Source organism: Mustela lutreola, chromosome 3 (assembly GCF_030435805.1).
Source record: "Mustela lutreola isolate mMusLut2 chromosome 3, mMusLut2.pri, whole genome shotgun sequence".
Classification (NCBI taxonomy): Eukaryota; Metazoa; Chordata; class Mammalia; order Carnivora; family Mustelidae; genus Mustela; species Mustela lutreola.
Genome location: NC_081292.1, coordinates 143,671,874 through 143,690,065, shown reverse-complemented (window position 1 = coordinate 143,690,065; position 18,192 = coordinate 143,671,874). Strand labels below are relative to the sequence as shown.

Here is an 18,192-nt window from a genome sequence, read left to right as displayed (position 1 = left end):
TTGGTAACTGGCTACAGAGGGGATGCTAAGGAGACAAAATGAGAAAATAAAGTTTCTAGAGCCCAGTGAAAGGTAGAGCCATGGAGGAGGGGCCACTTGCAAGAGCTGTAGCCAGGAATGAATGAAGCTACTTTTGGAGATAGAACATCAGTGGAGGGAACAAGTAGAGAAGAGATGCCAAATTTCACCCTCCATCTGCCTTCTGATAACCTTGCTTATGCCTCTCATTAGTTAAACACTACTACAAGGGAGTCATCAAAGAAGCCAAGGTCCCCAGAGGCATAGAGGTTGGCAAAGAAGGGTACGAAATGAGTCTGAGGGCCAAAAATACCATCACATCATACTTTCTTCAGACCACTTCCAAAGGTCAAATGTCTAGTATGCTAAACTTGTACCAGCCTTCTATTTAAAATCTGTCAGTGGATTCACATCTTCAGGACTCTAAACTAGGATATGTGACTTTGCCCCTACTTGTGACTTCATTCCCTAATTCCCTAATTCTTGCCCTAGCCTACAGTCATTTCAAATTATTTCCAGATTTTCTAGTAGTCCATGCTCTCATATTATGTACATTGGTCATATTCCTTCCTCTTCTTAAGGCAACTTTTTGCATCTTCTTTGTTTGGTAAACTTCTGTTCAATCTTCTGAAATCAAAGATTGAGCTATGGAATCATCTCCTTCTGAAGTTTTTCTTTTCCAGAATGTTTCCATCACTTCCCTACTGAGTCTCATTGTAATACTTAGTTGAACTGAGTGTCCTGACAGATAAGCATTTTAGGTCTTACATACAGCACCTAGTACCATTCCTGGCACATGGTAGGCAACCAATAACAAATTTTCAAATTAATAAAAAACTAAATAAAAATTAAAAACTAAATATTACAAAGGAAAAAAGGTAGTACAGTTATAGGACTCTTTGAACTTTCAGGTTATGGGGAAAAGTCTTGAAAATGAATTTTCTTTCTCAGATTTATTTCGGAGATATTTATCTTTTATATAGGCAGGGTAAGATAAGGAAAAGACTAGGCATAGGCCCAAGGGCTTAGAATTTAAATCCTAAAGGTTAATCTTAGATTTGGGCAATGTCCCTCTAGAAAATAAGAAAGACGTTGCTTTGGTGTTAGCTTTGTTTCCAAATACTGCTTTATTTAAATAAGATAATTGAAAATGTGTATTGACCCTTAAATTTCTGGCAAATTCATATTCCAATAACTTTTCCTTTTTTGTATATTAAAAAACCTAACAGCTGTGGAAACCATTCTTGCTTCATTTCAATAGTGCAAAATGATTGATTTCAATAGTGTAAAATTCTCCCTTTTCAAAAATTCTTGAGAGAAAAATCAAAATCTACCTACTACACTGCAATGAAGTACTGGAGAATTATTTGCAATCCTGATAAACATTTATTTATCTTTTTATTTATTCCAACAGTAATCACTTTATTTGTAGACTCAAATGAATATTCCATGTGTACATGATAAAACTTAGAAGATATGGGGATTAGAAGTCTTTATTGCTGGGATGTCTGGGTGGCTTATTTGGTTGGACCACCTGACTCTAGACTTTAATTTTGACTCAGGTCTTGATATCAGGGTGTTGAGTTCAGGCCCAGCATTGGGCTCCACGCCTACGTTAAAAAAAAAAAAAAAAGTTTTTACTGCAAATTTTCGTAACTGTAACACTCCAGCCAAGCAAGTTTACAACCGCTCAAGAATACTAGGAAAAACCGAGTAAAGACTTCCAAATCTTTTTCTTTTTTTTAAGATTTTATTTATTTACTTGACAGAGAGAGATCACAAGTAGGCAGAGAGGCAGGCAGAGAGAGAGGAGGAAGCAGGCTCCCCGCTGAGCAGAGAGCCCGATGCGGGACTCGATCCCAGGACCCCGAGATCACGACCCCAGCCGAAGGCAGCGGCTTAACCCACTGAGCCACCCAGGCGCCCCCAAATTTAGTTTTATATTTTAGCTATTGCCTTAGGTGCCACATGAAAGCTCTATAAGGCATTTTTTCCCTAAAACTGGTGTATATATCCTAAAAAAATCTTCTCCATGTGCAGTGAAATACGTAAGTTCACCACTGGGAAAGAACCCTTCTTAAAATCTGGCCAATGTTGAGTCAAAGATCTTAACATATAACACATACGATTTTGTGAGCACTGACCAACGGACCAGAATACGTTAAAGGGAAGTCTTGGAAGCTTCTCTCGGGAATACTTGAGATAGAAGGCCTTGAAGCGGGAAACCGCAAGCCTAGGAAAACACTACATGTCCCGGCATGATTTGCGACTACCAGCGACCATAACTCCCAGAATGCATTGCTCGCGGCACGCAGGATTTCCTTGTAGCTGGGAATTGTAGTTCTCTCCGGTCGTCTGCATCGGTATAGGCGAGGGTGTGTGGTTGCTTACCTAGCCGAAGGACATCAGGCATATTCTTCTAGTTCTTGGAAAAGTGGAAACACTTCGAGACACTAGACTGAGTGGGTTCATTGTCTTATCTCTCGGTTTCTACTTTACAGAGGTAACTTACAGAGAGGCTGAAATTCATGCAGCAGCGCTCCACCCCTTTTTTCTGGGAGCGACCTAGTTCTGGTGAAGCTGTTTGTCCCTAAGCTCTCTCCGTAGTAGCCGCCGCCCATCCCTCTTTGTGTGCTTCGGGAAGCCGCGGAGCTAGTGGCTGCGACTCTTGGGAGTTGGGAGTGAAGGAGAGGGACGTTATCCGGACGTTGCAGGCGGGCGGACTCTTTCTCCCATCGCGCCAGCTGACAGGTGAGTTGACCTTGCTAGCCTCAACGCTTTTCGGCCCCAAGTGTCTCACGTCTGAGCTCAAAGGGCGGTTTGGCCGTTCCTGCTGACAGCGCTGCCCGGCCCGGCTCCCGGAGAGGCGGGGAGAGCCAGGTGCGGTGACTCAGGAAGGCCAGGGGAGACGAGACCACTGGTTTCCCTTCTTGACTCACCGGAGGATGGCCCGCGGAGCTTCGAGGCTTGCCGGCGCCCGGCGGCCCCCCTCCTAGACGCACTATCCTGGACCGCGCCCTCTTGGTGGTGACCTCAGGGGAAAAGTGAGTCCTTTCCACCTTGCCCCCATTTTATAAACAAAAGTCATTCGTACACGGCGTTGACAGCGCCTTCCCTTGCCGTGTATATTGCAAAGTGCCCGAACGTGGAGGCTGTAGCACAAAATGACAGAGGCTTTCTCTTCCTTGTAGTTTTGAGAGAGTGAACTTGTCAGTCACGGAGCTTCCGGCCTGGGAGGATGAGCTGGTCAGACTTTGCTGTTGGGCTTTGACTAAAAGTATACTTACTTTGAATATATTTGATAGTTAATCATGGTAAATTTTGTGTTTTGCTTGTCCTGAATATTATTAGTTACACGTCATTTATGGGAATTTTGTCTGACCGCATATTTTTTAAATCAAAATTTTAGGGATGAATGCTCTATGTCGTATAACTTAAGAGCTCCTTGATGCCAACCCATGTCCTCTGTTTTAAGAGTCTGAGACATTGCGTTAAATCTGGACATGCGAAGAGCTTACTTGGTGCCAGCTACTTTGTTCAATTCTGAATATTTATGTACATTTCTTTATAATGTTTTTCAAGACTTAGTAATATATATGCTTCCATATTTAAAAAGTAGAGTTTGTATGTTATCTTTTGATAGCAGTGAACTACATGGCCTCTTGAGACAATTTTCTTCTTGAAGATGTATTTTTTAAAAGAGCGCTACTTTTACCAACGTAATAATGATTGTAAATGATTATATGTTTTTTAAGGTCACAAACATGTCGGACAAAAGTGAATTAAAGGCAGAATTGGAACGAAAGAAGCAGCGGTTGGCCCAAATCAGAGAGGAAAAGAAGAGAAAAGAAGAAGAAAGGAAGAAAAAGGAAGTATGTTTTATTTTTTTAAGTAAACAATGTAAAATAATTGGATTTAATATCAAATACTTACACCTTTATATAATACTTTCAGAATAGTTAAAAATCCAGCAGTTGTGACTGCAAATACGGCATTGTAGGTGAATTTTACTTTAAAGAAGGCAGGTATGTGAAAATGACAAAATTAATAAATTAAAATATGATTATTTTTACTGAATAAAAATATTTTGTATAGATTGATACATTTTGAGGATTTGGTTTATAAAACTCAATCTACATATTTCTCTTCTAGGTGTATGTTTATTATATAAATTAAGGGACATCTGCCTTGTAATAGCACATAAAACATGGCATATATATCATAACTTAGTTTGGAATTTGAATTTCCTTATCTGAATGCTTTGCTAGTCTGCACTGCTAACAATCTGTCAGAATAAATAATAGAAAAGAGAAATATGTAATAGGTTATTTAATTGCTTAGGGAATTTGTTATCTCTTTCATTATGAAACATTTTCCTTGAAATATTTTTGCCAAGCAGTAGGTCTGATATTACCTTAAGAATAGACTGGATAGGGACGCCTGGGTGGCTCAGTTGGTTAAGCGGCTGCCTTCGGCTCAGGTCATGATCCCAGCGTCCTGGGATCGAGTCCCACATCGGGCTCCTTGCTCGGCAGGGAGCCTGCTTCTCCCTCTGCCTCTGCCTGCCTCTCTGTCTGCCTGTGCTCACTCGCTCGCTCTCCCTCTATGCCTGACAAATAAATAAATAAAATCTTAAAAAAAAAAAAAAAAAAAAAAAAAAAAAGAATAGACTGGATAGGTATATCTTCTGATTTTTCATATCACTATTTTATCATGTATGGCAAATATACATTGACCCTGAGCTGGAGATATTTTACTTGTTGCTCTATGGATATGTACATTTTTCCCAACTATTTGGACAGATTTGCATACTTTTACCACAGGTATGTTTTAAATTAGTATGTTTATTTTACTTATTTATTTTTTTTTAAAATAAATTAGTATGTTTAAATGATCAGCGTAAGATAATTTGTCCCAAGTGTGACATTAGTACCAAGGGTTCTATTTGATTGCCAATAACCAAGATTTCTAGAAATCTCTTAAGGGAAAAGAAAAATCAGAAAAATTAAAAGTACAATTAATATGCATGCAGCATTTTTATGATGCTGTAAAGGCCTTTGAAGAATTTTCTAATTTATTCTGAACCTTTCTGTGATATATTATTGTAAGAAAGTTGGAGGTTTAAGTTAGCTCTTTGATTAAAAGTTAAGTGATAGAAACATGTCTGATAGAGCCATTCCAAGGTAGTGTCTATAACCTTAAACCCTTCAGTGCTGAGAGCATGTTTGATTTTTATTTTCTAAGATGGCCATAATTGGCATAAATAGTCTAGGGATATATACTATATGATTTATAGATGATTTAAAAGTTATAAAACATTACAAGAGATAATTTAATAGTATTAAACAGTGAGTCTACTAATACATTGCTATATATACAGGTGAAGTGTCAACTTGATAATATAGCCTGTTTGGCTATTGTAATGAAGTCCACTGATGACTTTTTTTTTTTTTTTAAAGATTTTATTTATTTATTTGACAGAGATCAGAAGTAGGCAGAGAAGCAGAGAGAGAGAGGAGAAAGCAGGCACTCTGCAGAGGAGAAAGCAGGCACTCTGCAGAGCAGAGAGCCCGATGCAGGACTCCAACCAGGACCCTGGGATCATTACCTGAGCCGAAGGCAGAGGCTTTAACCCACTGAGCCACCCAGGCGCCCCCCACTGATGACTTTTTTAAGTTAAAGTGGTATCATGGAATATTATGATTGACAGAATCGTCTGAGTAATAGTTGTCTAGACAAAATAGGCATCTGAGGTGTATATAGAAAACTTTCCCTCGGAAGGCTTAAATTTTATTTGAGATGTTTTGGATGATCTGAGGTTATTGAGGCTTATCTAGTTTACCTGGAAGATTTTTGCTAAAACTATAAGTGACTGAAATAAAAGCTGGCAATAATTTATTTTATTTTATTTTAATTATTTTTTATAAACATATAATATATTTTTATCCCCAGGGATGCAGGTCTGTGAATTGAAAGCTGGCAATAATTTTGATAACAAATGTTCTGTATTACGCATAAGTGAATTTTAACTTTACCAAATTCAACCATGTTTTCTTTTTCTTTTATTTATTTGACAGACAGAGATCGCAAGTAGGCAGAGAGACAGGCAGAGAGAGGGGAAGGGAAGCAGGCTCTCTGCTGAGCAGAGAGCCCGATGCGGGGCTTGATTCCAGGACTCTGGGATCATGACCTGAGCCGAAGGCAGAGGCTTTAACCCACTGAGCCACCCAGGTGCCCCTCAACCATGTTTTCATTGTTATAAAAATAAGACCTATAATTTAAAAAACAGAAATAAAAACCTTTTTCCAGGTGAATTTTTGACAAACATCTTCTACGTAAAATTGCATGAATACAATGAAGACTTCATACAGAAGTTTGAGGTATTCACACTTGATTTTCAACAAATCACATTGTCCATTTACTTAAAATTTGTTACCTGTTAAGTAGTTTTTTTTATAATGTTGTGGCATTTATATATAAGCTTTTGTGCCACTGGGGAAGGTTTCCACAATTCCTAACTGTGAATAGCCATTTCCTACTGTAGATAAATAGAAGTTGGCTGGATTTTTTAATTTACCTGTTAGGTAAAAACTTTTGTGGGAACTCCTTGATTACATATCCTTTGGAAATTACTTACTAGAGCTCTACTGGGAATGATTTTCATGTAATGAGTGTAATGTGCATTTAAAACCAAGTCACATCCCCACCAAGAGTAAATAGTGTTCATTCATTATTTAAAATATACCTTTTTTTGCAAGCAGAAATGTTACATAGCCTATGTAAATTTAAATTTTCAACTTTAAAAATAGACTGATCAGAAGAAGGAAGCAGTTGCTCCTGTGCAAGAAGAATCAGATCTTGAAAAAAAAAGAAGAGAAGCTGAAGCATTGCTTCAAAGCATGGGGCTAACTCCAGAATCCCCCATTGGTAAGGATAAGAATATATCCATTTATAAGAGCCAAGAATAGATGTTATTCAGCTCAGATATATCTGAGATGAATATAATTGAGTTTAATATATTTTGCATATTTTTCTTATTTGTGTCTCTTAAAAATAATCTTATACTTTATTCAGAATTATCTTTTTTCACATGTGCCAATAAATGGTTATTTTGTTTGTTTACGAGAGCTGCAAGATTAAGTGTACTTATTAACATACACTGAACAACCATTTGACTTCTCTTATTAAATCAGTAATTTATTTCAACATTTATTGAACAAGTTTCTATGCCATACTGTATTTGGCTTAAAGATGACTCCTGATCTTAACTCTATATTTTTTTCTGTAGGTTAAACAGAGGTATAATGAATTAAAATTCTAAAAGTATGTTAGTGTTCAGAGATATAGGAGGGGAAGGGAAAGATAGTCTTCTGTTCTCATTGCTAATAAGGGAAATAATATTGGTAGCCTTTTATGCAGCATTTTGACTTGTTCTTTTTTGGGCCATTCATTTTGATAAGAGTACTAAACCAAAAAGCTGAAATAGTAGAGGTACTGAAGACAATCTAGTTACATGTCAGAAAGCATTAAACACTTACTTAAAATAATTCTAACCTGGATGTTATTACATAGTATTTTAGTTTGACATGGTCTTTGTCATTTAGGGTTAGTTTGTCAGTAGCTAATTCCATCTAGTTCAGGGAACAAATACCAGAAATAATAACTGCTATTTGCCTTCGTGAACTACAACATAACTGTTTCTAGAGCTGATATTTCTAAAAGGTTTCAAGATGAAAAAGCTGTTTACTCTCATGGTCTGCTTCTTGTTACTTCTTTCAGCTCATTTGCCTTTTCCGTAATGATAGCATTTGAAGATTGAAATATATGTATATGTATTTAATAAGTTTACATTCATATTGCATTTTAAAAGTAAATGAATGAGAATAGTATTGTTAATAAAATAGTAACTAAACCAAGTTTCTCTTTAGTTGTATAGTCTTTGATCAGTTTTTCTGTTGCTGGCTTTGTTTTCCTCCTGTGGGGTATTTTTTCCCCTTTTCTATTTTTAGTATTTTAGTTTTACTGAATTCACTTGCTCATATCTCTCAGTTCATGGCCCTCCTCCATTATCAAGTCTTGAAAGACTGTTCTTCAGAGGTGTGTGTGTGTGTGTGTGTGTGAGAGAGAGAGAGAGTGTGTGTTTTTCCCTTACTCCCCATCTCTAGTTCCATCCCCCTTCCCAGTCTGCTTAAGTACCCATTTTTGCATTTTTAACTTATGTGCTTTTAATCTGCCCTACCTCTGTTTACATACTTCAAGGTTTCATATATATATATGTGTGCATGTATGCTTCATACACATAAACACATTGTGTTATGTATTGTTCTGTTTGTATCTTTTTGTTAAGCAGCATTTGAGACCTACCCATGTTGCTAAATACAGATCTAGTTACTTATTTTTGACTAATGCATGGTATTCCATTATATACCATATTTTACTTATCTGTTCCCCAAGTGATAGGCACTTAGATTGCTTCCATCTCTTTGCTATCATAGTAAACACTGCAAAGAATACATACTTTACTTTTGAGAACTGTGGAAGAGTTTCTCTGGGATGTATGCCTAAGAATTGACTTGCTGTATTATTGTGTATAGGCTTACTTTACATTTATTAGAGTCTACATACCACTCTCAAGAATGACTACAGGTTTACCCTCCAAGTGCCAGTGAATGAGAAAGTAACTATTTTACCATATCCACATCATCACCTGGTGTTCTCTGACTTTCCAATTTTTGCCAACTTGAATGGGTATAAAGTAGTATACCAAAATTTTTTAATATAAATTTATCTGTTTATAGTGAGTTTTTGTGCTTTTGGGCTTTTTTTTTTTTTTTTTTAAAGAAACCCTTTCTTTGGAGACACAATATATATTTTCCTATATTATTTCTGTTAGGCTTTATAATTTCAGCCTTTACCTTTAGATGTTTGGATTATATTTTTGAATATAGTATGAGGTAGGGATCCAATCTAGTTCTTCTCTATATAGTGAGCTAATTTCCTCAGTTCCATTTATTAAATAGTCTTTCTTTCTCCTTACTGATACTGATGCCAACTTTGTTGTACAATCACTTCCCATATATTCATGACATTTCTAGGCTCTGTATTTTCACTGTTCATCCACTTGGTTTGATTCTACACTATTAACCCACAGTTTCAATTACTATGACTTAAGTATTCTGTGTAATTTTCTTGTATTGCCCGTATTCATTGGCCATCGTGGTTATGATTTTAAAATAAATTGGACAGCTTTACCTTATGATATTTTGTAGAATAGCTTTTAAAGGGTAGATGTTACCTGTTCCTTTAAAACTTGGTAGAATTCAACTGTAAAATTGCCTGGGATTACAACTTTTTTTTCAGGGGGTAGTTGAGGCAGAGGTTATTCACCATTTTAAGTCCCTTTTAAGGTTGTAGTCTATTCAAGTTTTCTATTTAATTCTGTATTGGTTTGATTTTTTAAAAAAGCAATAATATTTATTATCTGTCATAGTTTCTGTGTATCAGGAATTTGGTAGTGGCTTAGCTGAGTGGCTGTGGCTCAGGGTATCTCATGGCATTGAAGTCAAGATGTCAGTCAGAGCTGCAGGCATCTGAAGGCTTGCCTGCTGCTAGAATATGCTTTCAAGGTGACTCACTCATATAGCTGGCATGTTGGTGTTGGCTATTGTTGGTGAAAGACCTGAGTTCCTGTCCACATGGGCCACTCTACAGAACTGCAGGAGTATCCTTGCAGAATGTCGGTTCTCCAAAGTGAGCAATCCAAAGATAAAGAAAGCCAGGAAAAAGCTGTTATTTTTATGACTTACTCTTAGAAATGATCAGTTCCACTACATTCTTCTGTCAATTGGAATTCACAAAGAATTTGGACTTTCTTTAAAACTGCCAGAATATTTGCTACAGATTCATAGGTCTCTCATATTTTGACATGATCATATGCTTTTTTTCCCTCTTAATGTACTAATTTGATGATTTATAATGATAGCATTCTAATGTAAAAGCATGCTTACATTCTGGAATAAACAACTTAGTTATGAGATGATTTTTTGCCTTTTTTTTTTTAAGATTTTATTTATTCAACACAGAAAGAGAGACAGCAAGAGAGGGAATACAAGTAGAGAGAGTGGGAGAGGGAGAAGCTGGCCTCCTGAGGAGCAGGGAGCCTGATGTGGGGCTTAATCTCAGGACTGTAGGATCATGAACTGAGCTGAAGGTAGATGCTTAATGACTGAGTCACCCAGGTGCCCCAAGATGATTTTTTTCTTATGCATTGCTGAATGCATTTGCAAATATTTTATTTAGGAGTTCTGCATATATACTCAGAATCATGCCTGTAATTTTTTTCCTTTTATTATATCTTGTCTGGCCATTATAATAGATATAATGGTTATATCTATAATGGTTAAAGTAGCCTTATTAAATGGGTTGTGTGGTTATCACCTTCTTCTATTCTCTGACAGATTCCTAAAGATCTTTCCAGTATTTATTTAAAATTAGGCTTGAAGAATACAGGATACAGATGAAGGCAGTGTCTACCAAACTTTTTTGACAGTAGCCCAAAATAAAAAGTACATCTTATATCATGACTTAGGATGGATACTTGTTTCTCTTTTCACTACAGAATGTATTTAGTCAATATTTTTAAATTATAGAGGTGTAAAAATACTGCTAGAATATTCAAGAGGATTCATTAAAAATATCTCTTTTCCTAAAATAGACTTTTTTCTTTTTTTTTTAAATTCTGAAAAGAATTTTTTTAAAAAGCTATAGCGAATAAAATCTCTTTTAGCTTCTCATCATTGGTAGTTTCTTATTTATGGGTGAGTTGACTGCTTTTTGTCAGAGATCCTTGAGAATAGTGTCCAGCACAGCATAGACACTTAAATATTTGTTGGATTATTATTAGGTCATATGTCTTTCTTCTTGTAAGGCCAAATAAAAGCCATCTGCTTTAAAAGCAAAAACAAAATCTGATTTTTTAAATTTTAGAAAAAAGCGTAATGGAAATGAAATATGACCATTTCATAAAAGAAGCATGGCTTTTTTTTTTTAAACTAAATTTAAGTGGCCAGTCTTAAAATTAATTTTAGGTACAACTTTCAAGACATCTTATATTCAGTATGGAGTTACTAAGCATTGATGATTGAAAAAATAAAGTGAATCTCTTTTGTATGTGTAACTACTATCTTAACCATCTTGTAAAGAGATGAAAACATACACTGCCGAGTATTCTATAGCCTGAGTCTGTATCAGTAGGCCAAAGAACATTGATTTGTATGATAGTTTATTATTAGGATTTTCTTTTACTAGGAAAAAACAAAAGAACTTTGCTAGTCAAAAACAAGAATTGCATTATTTATTTCCCTTGCACCCCTTGTAACTTTTGAATACCTTAAATCTCATTTTTTCCACTGTGTTGAGAAATATTTGACATATGTCACTATGTAAGTTTAAGTTACGTTGTATGATGGTTTGATTTACATATATTATAAAAGTAATTACCACAGTAGGTTTAGTTAACATTCATCATCTCATACAGATATACTAAGCAGAAATAAAAAATTTCTTCTGATGGCAACTTCTAGAATCTATTCTTTTAATAATTTTTTTATATATCATTTAACAGTGTTAACTAGAGTCATCATGTTGTATAGTATATACCTAGTACTTATTTATCTGATTCTTAGATGGAATGAGTGCTTTCTATGTACTAGCTCATTTCTTCAAGTTTAGCCTAATTTTAACAAATGGTTCATTATAGTATTTTAATACCACAGGATTTTATTTTTATTAATTTCTTTAAAAAATTTATCTGATGCTCTGAATTACATTGAAGAGAATAAAGGAAGCAAATAAATAAATAATAAATAAAGGAAACAAAACATTTAGAGATCAGTGGAGGATATTTAATCTTCATTATCAGGAGAAAAGGCCATAAAAAGGGAGAAATTAATATTTAGGAGAGTTAAGGTTTTTTTTTTTTTTTTTTTTTAAAGATTTTTATTTATTTACTTGACAGAGAGAAATCACAAGTAGATGGAGAGGCAGGCAGAGAGAGAGGAGGAAGCAGGCTCCCCGCTGAGCAGAGCCCGATGCGGGCCTCGATCCCAGGACCCTGAGACCATGACCTGAGCCGAAGGCAGCAGCTTAACCCACTGAGCCACCCAGGCGCCCCTAGGAGAGTTAAGGTTTAAAGCAATACCTTTAAGGATGAAAAGAGGGAGTTCCAAAAAAGTTAAATGTTATTATTCCAGGCTAAGAGTATCCACAAGGGGGTATTATTGTAGTGCGGGCTATGTTTGAGTATTAAGTATCCTAGATTAGCTAGAGGAGGCCTTACAACTTTGGGGTTATCTCAGAAGGTCACTCCTTCCATTTTACTGTCTCATACCAGCTCAGACTCCCTGCATTCACTTTCCTTGGCTGTTCACCTTTCCTAGGTTCTCCTTCCTGGCAAAAGCCCCTTCTTGCCAGAGGCTTTCTTCTATTGAGAAAATAACTAGGCTGTGTGTCATCCTTCATCTCTGAGACGTTTGCATAGTTCTGAGTGGCCACCTCAAACTGAATCCTAATCATAAATCTAGGTGCATTCCTAGGTGCTTTCTGGTTTAAAAATATCTAGGTGTTTCTTTGCAGGTCAAAGGGCAGCAATGTATGATTTTATATCCTTGGAAGGCCAAGATCTAAACTGGTAGGAAAGGTCTTCTTGATTGGGTTTTCGTTCTAGATAATGAAAGAGTCACAGTCTTTCAATATTATTTACATGATCAGTGAATGCTATGGTGTAGATTTGTCTTTCAGTTTACTCCATATTTCTCTTCAGGTTCTCAAAGAAGGAAATAAGTATCTTTGCTCTAACCTTCTAATAAGCTTAAAATTGTTTAAATACGCACATATGTTAATGTTAAATCTTTTATTTTGTGCTCTTTAAAGCCTTGTTTTAGGCCATATATATATATATCTCTGTGTATATATATATACACACACATATATAACATATAATGAGTATACATGTTATGTATATATGTGTATATATATATATATTTGACTGGAATAAAAGTGATATGACCTAATTGCTGTTCTTATTAAGCAGATTATATCTCAGATACTTGTTAAAAGCTAATTAGTAATGGCTTTTGTTATTTTCAAAGCTGGTTGGACTCTTAAACCATCTTTACAAATGAATTCTAAAATTGAGTCTTTTTTGAGATTTGAGGGGCTATGATTTCGGAACTTTTTTTTAACCTCCCTGAATTCATGCTTTTTGTTTTTAGGGGTTTTTGTTGAATCTGAGAGTATGGTGGCATTGCCTTTCTGTGCAATTACTATAATCTTTGATTTTTCTAGACTAATTAGATTGAAATATGGTAGTGACCAAACAACACTACCATTCCATTTTTTTCTGTTAATATTACTCCTTTTTCGTAATTTTTGTTTTCTTGGTTTGTCTCTTCTATAGTATATGTTATTTACTATTGCAAGATGAAGTGGGTGAGCCAGATAATAACTTTGAGTCTTTAATGAATTCTTCCATAAACTGGCTTGAAAACTATCTTTTGTGAGAAATTATACAGTTCTGGGATGGAGGTTTTTATTGAATTACAAATGTGATGCCATGGTGATTAATTTTGCTTCTGGCTGATAAACTGATAATTTGGTAGCACCGCCCCTGTAATTTATTTTTTATCTTGGTAACTTTTATTTTTTTATTGGCTAGGTTCATATATTTATGTATATATAATTACTGTTTAACCTGTTTCCATAAAGAGTTTGAGGTAACATTTTTTTATATTGTAGTTTTAACCAAGTAAGGTACTATTTATTCCTGTATCAGTTAGGACTTAGACTAGGGAAAGCCTCACATTGAGAAACAGACAAAAAGATGAGGAATGTAGCCTAAATGAAGTTAAGAGACATTAATGTTCTTTTATTTTAGATGCAGATCATATTTAGCTACTTTGAGTTGTATACACAGCAACTAGCACAGTGCCATCCACCTGTGAACTATGTGAAGGTGATCTGATTTTATCATTGTTTCTGAGAGATGTAGTCACAATATTAGAAATATTCAATTATGTTTTTATAGTCTTTGGAATTTAAGCAAGACTTAATCACTGTATCTCAGGAAGCATTCTATTTATGATTTTCTTTCCTTTGATCTTACTATTGATTACCAATAGAATTTGCCATTGGAAAAATAAGGATGATTAGTTTTGTGCCTGTGTTTAAGATGTAATTCATCATAGAGACACCTGGCTAGCTCTTGTCAGTAGAGCATATGACTCTAAATCTTGGGGTTGAGAGTTCATGCCTCAGGTTGGATGTCGAGTTTACATTACAAAAAAAAAAAGGCAAAAGATGTAATTTATCATACTATACTTGTACATTTTGTTAGATTAACAAACCCACCTTTTTTTATTGTATCATGTATAAACATTTAAATATCATTTTAAGGGTTCAGTGTGTGTGACTATCCCCCAAACAGATTTTTAATTAAAGATGTAGTTCTTTAGATTAGTTCCTTTATAATTAGGAACTTACCTTCTTTTAGATAGACTATTAAAAGAAGGGCTTGCAGGCTCAACATAAAATGTGTTAGTCACTTAATATTATATACTGAAAAATTATTTTAAAAAGATACTTGGGATTGGGGACATTTATGGTAAAATTTAACCAGAAGATGGCAGTGATGATCCTCCTATACTTCCTGCAATGGTAATCAAAATGTTTTACAAATGTAATAGCATGAAATGTGCACGTTTAACTGTTGATATATAATGTTAAGAGTGCTGATTTAGGGGAAAGCATTTGCTGTTTGTTTTATATACTATGAAAAATGTGTATTTTTCTATAAGAAGGGATTAAGAATATTTTGGGTGTCTGTATCTTTGTCTGTACACTTCAGTTTTTTCTGAATACTGGGGTAAGGAAGTTACCATAAGTCTTGCCTTATTTAAGTTGCATGTATCACTTTATGTTATATGCATCATGTCTAGAAGGCATGCTGTTTTATGGCCTGTTTGCATTTTTTACCCAAATTGTTGGAAACTAATGGACATTTTAAAGGAGCCATTCCTTTAGCTGTGGTCATTTTCCCTAAATTGGCCCCTTTTCTTGGTAAAGGAAAAATGAAATCATTTAAAGCATTAATTTCTGAAATAAAAATTGTTGGACAAAAATTAACATTTTAAAATAAATCTCAGAAAACTAAGAGTAAATGACTTTTGAAGAATATTTCAGAGTTTTAATTTTGATAACAATTATCAGTAGTATTTATAATCTGGTGATCTTAAAAGTGAAAAGTTAGAAAGGGGGGAAGGAATGCACTCCTTTGAAAATTAGTGCCCACATTTGGTGTTGGCTGGGACAAAGATGCATCCTTTCGTAATCTTGCCTTTTTTTTTTTTAATATATAAAACCCAAATGCATTTTGCCAGAGAAATTGCATGAGTTGTCAGCATGCATTGTTAACTTTATCTTTCTCCTGTTCTTTCTACTGTTCATTTTCATTCATGTATTTTTGTTTTTTGGTTTGCCATTTTTTTCTCTTTTGTTAATTACTTCATGTTAAATTACTTTTGAAACGTCATAAGCTGAGCAACCTCTCCGTATAGTAACAGCGGATACCTGTCTATTTCACTATTTAGTCCCTCCTCCTATGTCTCCATCCTCCAAATCTGTGAGCACACCAAGTGAAGCTGGAAGCCAAGACTCTGGAGATGGCGCAGTGGGATCTAGGTACAGTAAATTTCTTTTAATAGCTTAATGGGAATGCATTTAAAACATACTGTTGATGCTTTAGAGGGACTCTAAATAGCTATGTTAAAACTAACATTTTGAAATCTAAGTGACATAGACACTTATTTTAAATTAGGGGACATTTTTTAAATAGTATTTTAGCTGTCCCTCTTGATTAATTTAGGCTGAATAGTTAACTGATTTTATACTAATTATTTTTATTAAAATAGAGATGTTAATTGATTTAATTTTTTTATGTCTAAGCATATGTCATAGACTATTGTGTGAATGTTTTGTATGTATAATATAATATAAACAGTATAAATAGTGTATGATAGTATAAAATAGTATAAATGTTATGGCATGACTAGTATCAAAATAATGTAAAATAGTTTATAAATAATGTGAAACCTCTGTTGTGCTTAGTTGTCCATTCAGTAATTGAAAATCTAAACAGTTTGGTTAAACACTTCAATTGTGTTCTATTGAGTCAGTAGTTCTAATCAAGATAGAAAATAATACTGCATAAAATTATCAAATAGAGTTAACTATTAAAGAAACAGGAGTGTTTACTGTCATGAGGACATTATGCTAAATGAAACAAGTCAGAGAAAGACAAATATTGAATTATGTCACTTATGTGTGAAATGTAAACAAAACAAAACAAAGCCAAGCTCATAGATACAGAAAACAGATGATTGGCGATTGCCAGAGGTGAGGGATAAGGAATGGTCAAAATGGTTGAAGAGTTTCAAAAGGTACAAACTTCTAGTTATAAATAAGTCATGAGGACGTAATGTACAGCATGGTGATTACAGTTAATAATACTATATTGCATATTTGAAGATTGCTGAGAGTAGATATTAAAAGTTCTTCATTGGGGAGGGTATGTGCTATGGTGAGTGCTGTGAAGTGTGTAAATCTGGTGATTCACAGACCTGTACCCCTGGGGCTAATAATACATTATATGTTTATAAAAAAATATTTTAAAATATTTTTAAAAAGTTCTTATCACAAGAAAAAAATAATTTTGTAATATGTATGCTGACACATGTTAACTAGAATTGTGGTGATCATTTCACAATATATACAAATATCAAATCATTCTTTTGTATAGCTGAAAGTAATATAGTATTATATGTCAATTATACCTCACTTAAAAAAAAGTTTTGTCAACTTTTCCCATCCTCATGTCTTCCTTATAAAACCGTATTTCATATTTGTTTTAGGATCCTGCACACATGTTGGGACTTGCTTTCCAAAAGTTCAGTAAGATTTCAGCTTCTCTCCAAACATTGTACTGGGGAAAGTACTTTTACTTATTCCTCTTTGTCACACACACACACACACACACACACACACACAGAGCAAGCTTTTTAAAAACACTGTCATACATTCTGACTCCTCATGTCAGCTGAAATGAGATTAAACATAGTAAAAAAAATTTTTTTTAAAGTTTTTTATTTATTTGACAGAAATCACAAGCAGGCAGAGAGAAAGGAAAGGAAGCAGGCTCCCTGCTGAGCAGAGAGCCCGGTGCGGGTGTAGATCCCAGGTCCCTAAGATCATGACCTGAGCCGAAGGCAGAGGCTTTAACCCACTATAGTTATATAGTGGGTTATATAGGCACCCCTATAGTTAAAATCTTTATTCAGAATCCTTATTGTAGGTAGGAAGTTAAATGTCCTCCTCAGAAGAATCTCTTAACATACCTCTTAATAAGAAATAAACTTGAGACGTTTTATCTTCTTTGTGCCTGAGTTCCTCTGATTGAAGTTATAATGAGTACCTAAAAGGCAAGAAAAAAGAAGCAAGAGAGCTAGATAATAAATTCAGTATTTTAATCAATTCTGGTTCAAATCAGGTTATCATTAACAATTAGAAGACAAAAAGGTCTCACCAGTTTGGATTTGAGATGTGTTTTCCAAAACTGTTTTGTAAATAGAACGAAAATTGGAAATCTCAATTTTACTGTCATTGGAAATAAATAATATAACTATCATTTTAAAAAAATCGAACCTTTTTTTTAGAAATAATAGTACCTTATAAAGTAGTATATATTATATTATATGTTAAAAGCTAAATTTATTTAGTCTAAACTCATTTTTTTAAAAAAGATTTTATTTATTTATTTGACAGAGATCACAAGTAGGCAGAGAGACAGGCAGAGAGAGAGGAAGGGAAGCAGGCTCCCTGCTGAGCAGAGAGCCCCATGTAGGGCTCGATCCCAGGACCTTGAGATCATGACCTGAGCTGAAGGCAGAGGCTTAACCCACTGAGCCACCCAGGTGCCCCAAACTCATTTTTAAGACTAAATTTGTTTCATACTTCATACTTTTATGTTTTTGTACAAATATGTTAGTATTCCTTTGCTAATAAGCAAGTGGTATTTTCAAGAGAAGCTTTTTCCCCCTTTCTACAGCTTTACTGTAGTACAAA

At 34.8% G+C, this 18,192-nt stretch overlaps 1 protein-coding gene across 5 annotated transcripts in view; it reads left to right on the top strand.

Annotated features, from left to right (window-relative positions):
• The first annotated feature begins 2,387 nt into the window (after positions 1 to 2,387).
• DYNC1I2 (dynein cytoplasmic 1 intermediate chain 2) overlaps positions 2,388 to 18,192 on the top strand; it is a 56,292-nt gene continuing 40,487 nt past the window's right edge. For 2 of the 5 annotated variants that reach the window (XM_059167046.1, XM_059167042.1), the window contains exons 1-4: positions 2,391 to 2,769; positions 3,774 to 3,890; positions 6,828 to 6,945; positions 15,663 to 15,753. In XM_059167046.1, the coding sequence (XP_059023029.1) occupies positions 3,783 to 3,890; positions 6,828 to 6,945; positions 15,663 to 15,753 (317 nt within the window). In that variant the 5' untranslated portion in view covers positions 2,391 to 2,769; positions 3,774 to 3,782. Of the gene's footprint in view, positions 2,770 to 2,844; positions 3,063 to 3,773; positions 3,891 to 6,827; positions 6,946 to 15,662; positions 15,754 to 18,192 lie in introns of those variants that run through there. The other 3 variants (XM_059167044.1, XM_059167045.1, XM_059167043.1) reach the window with 3 other exon arrangements.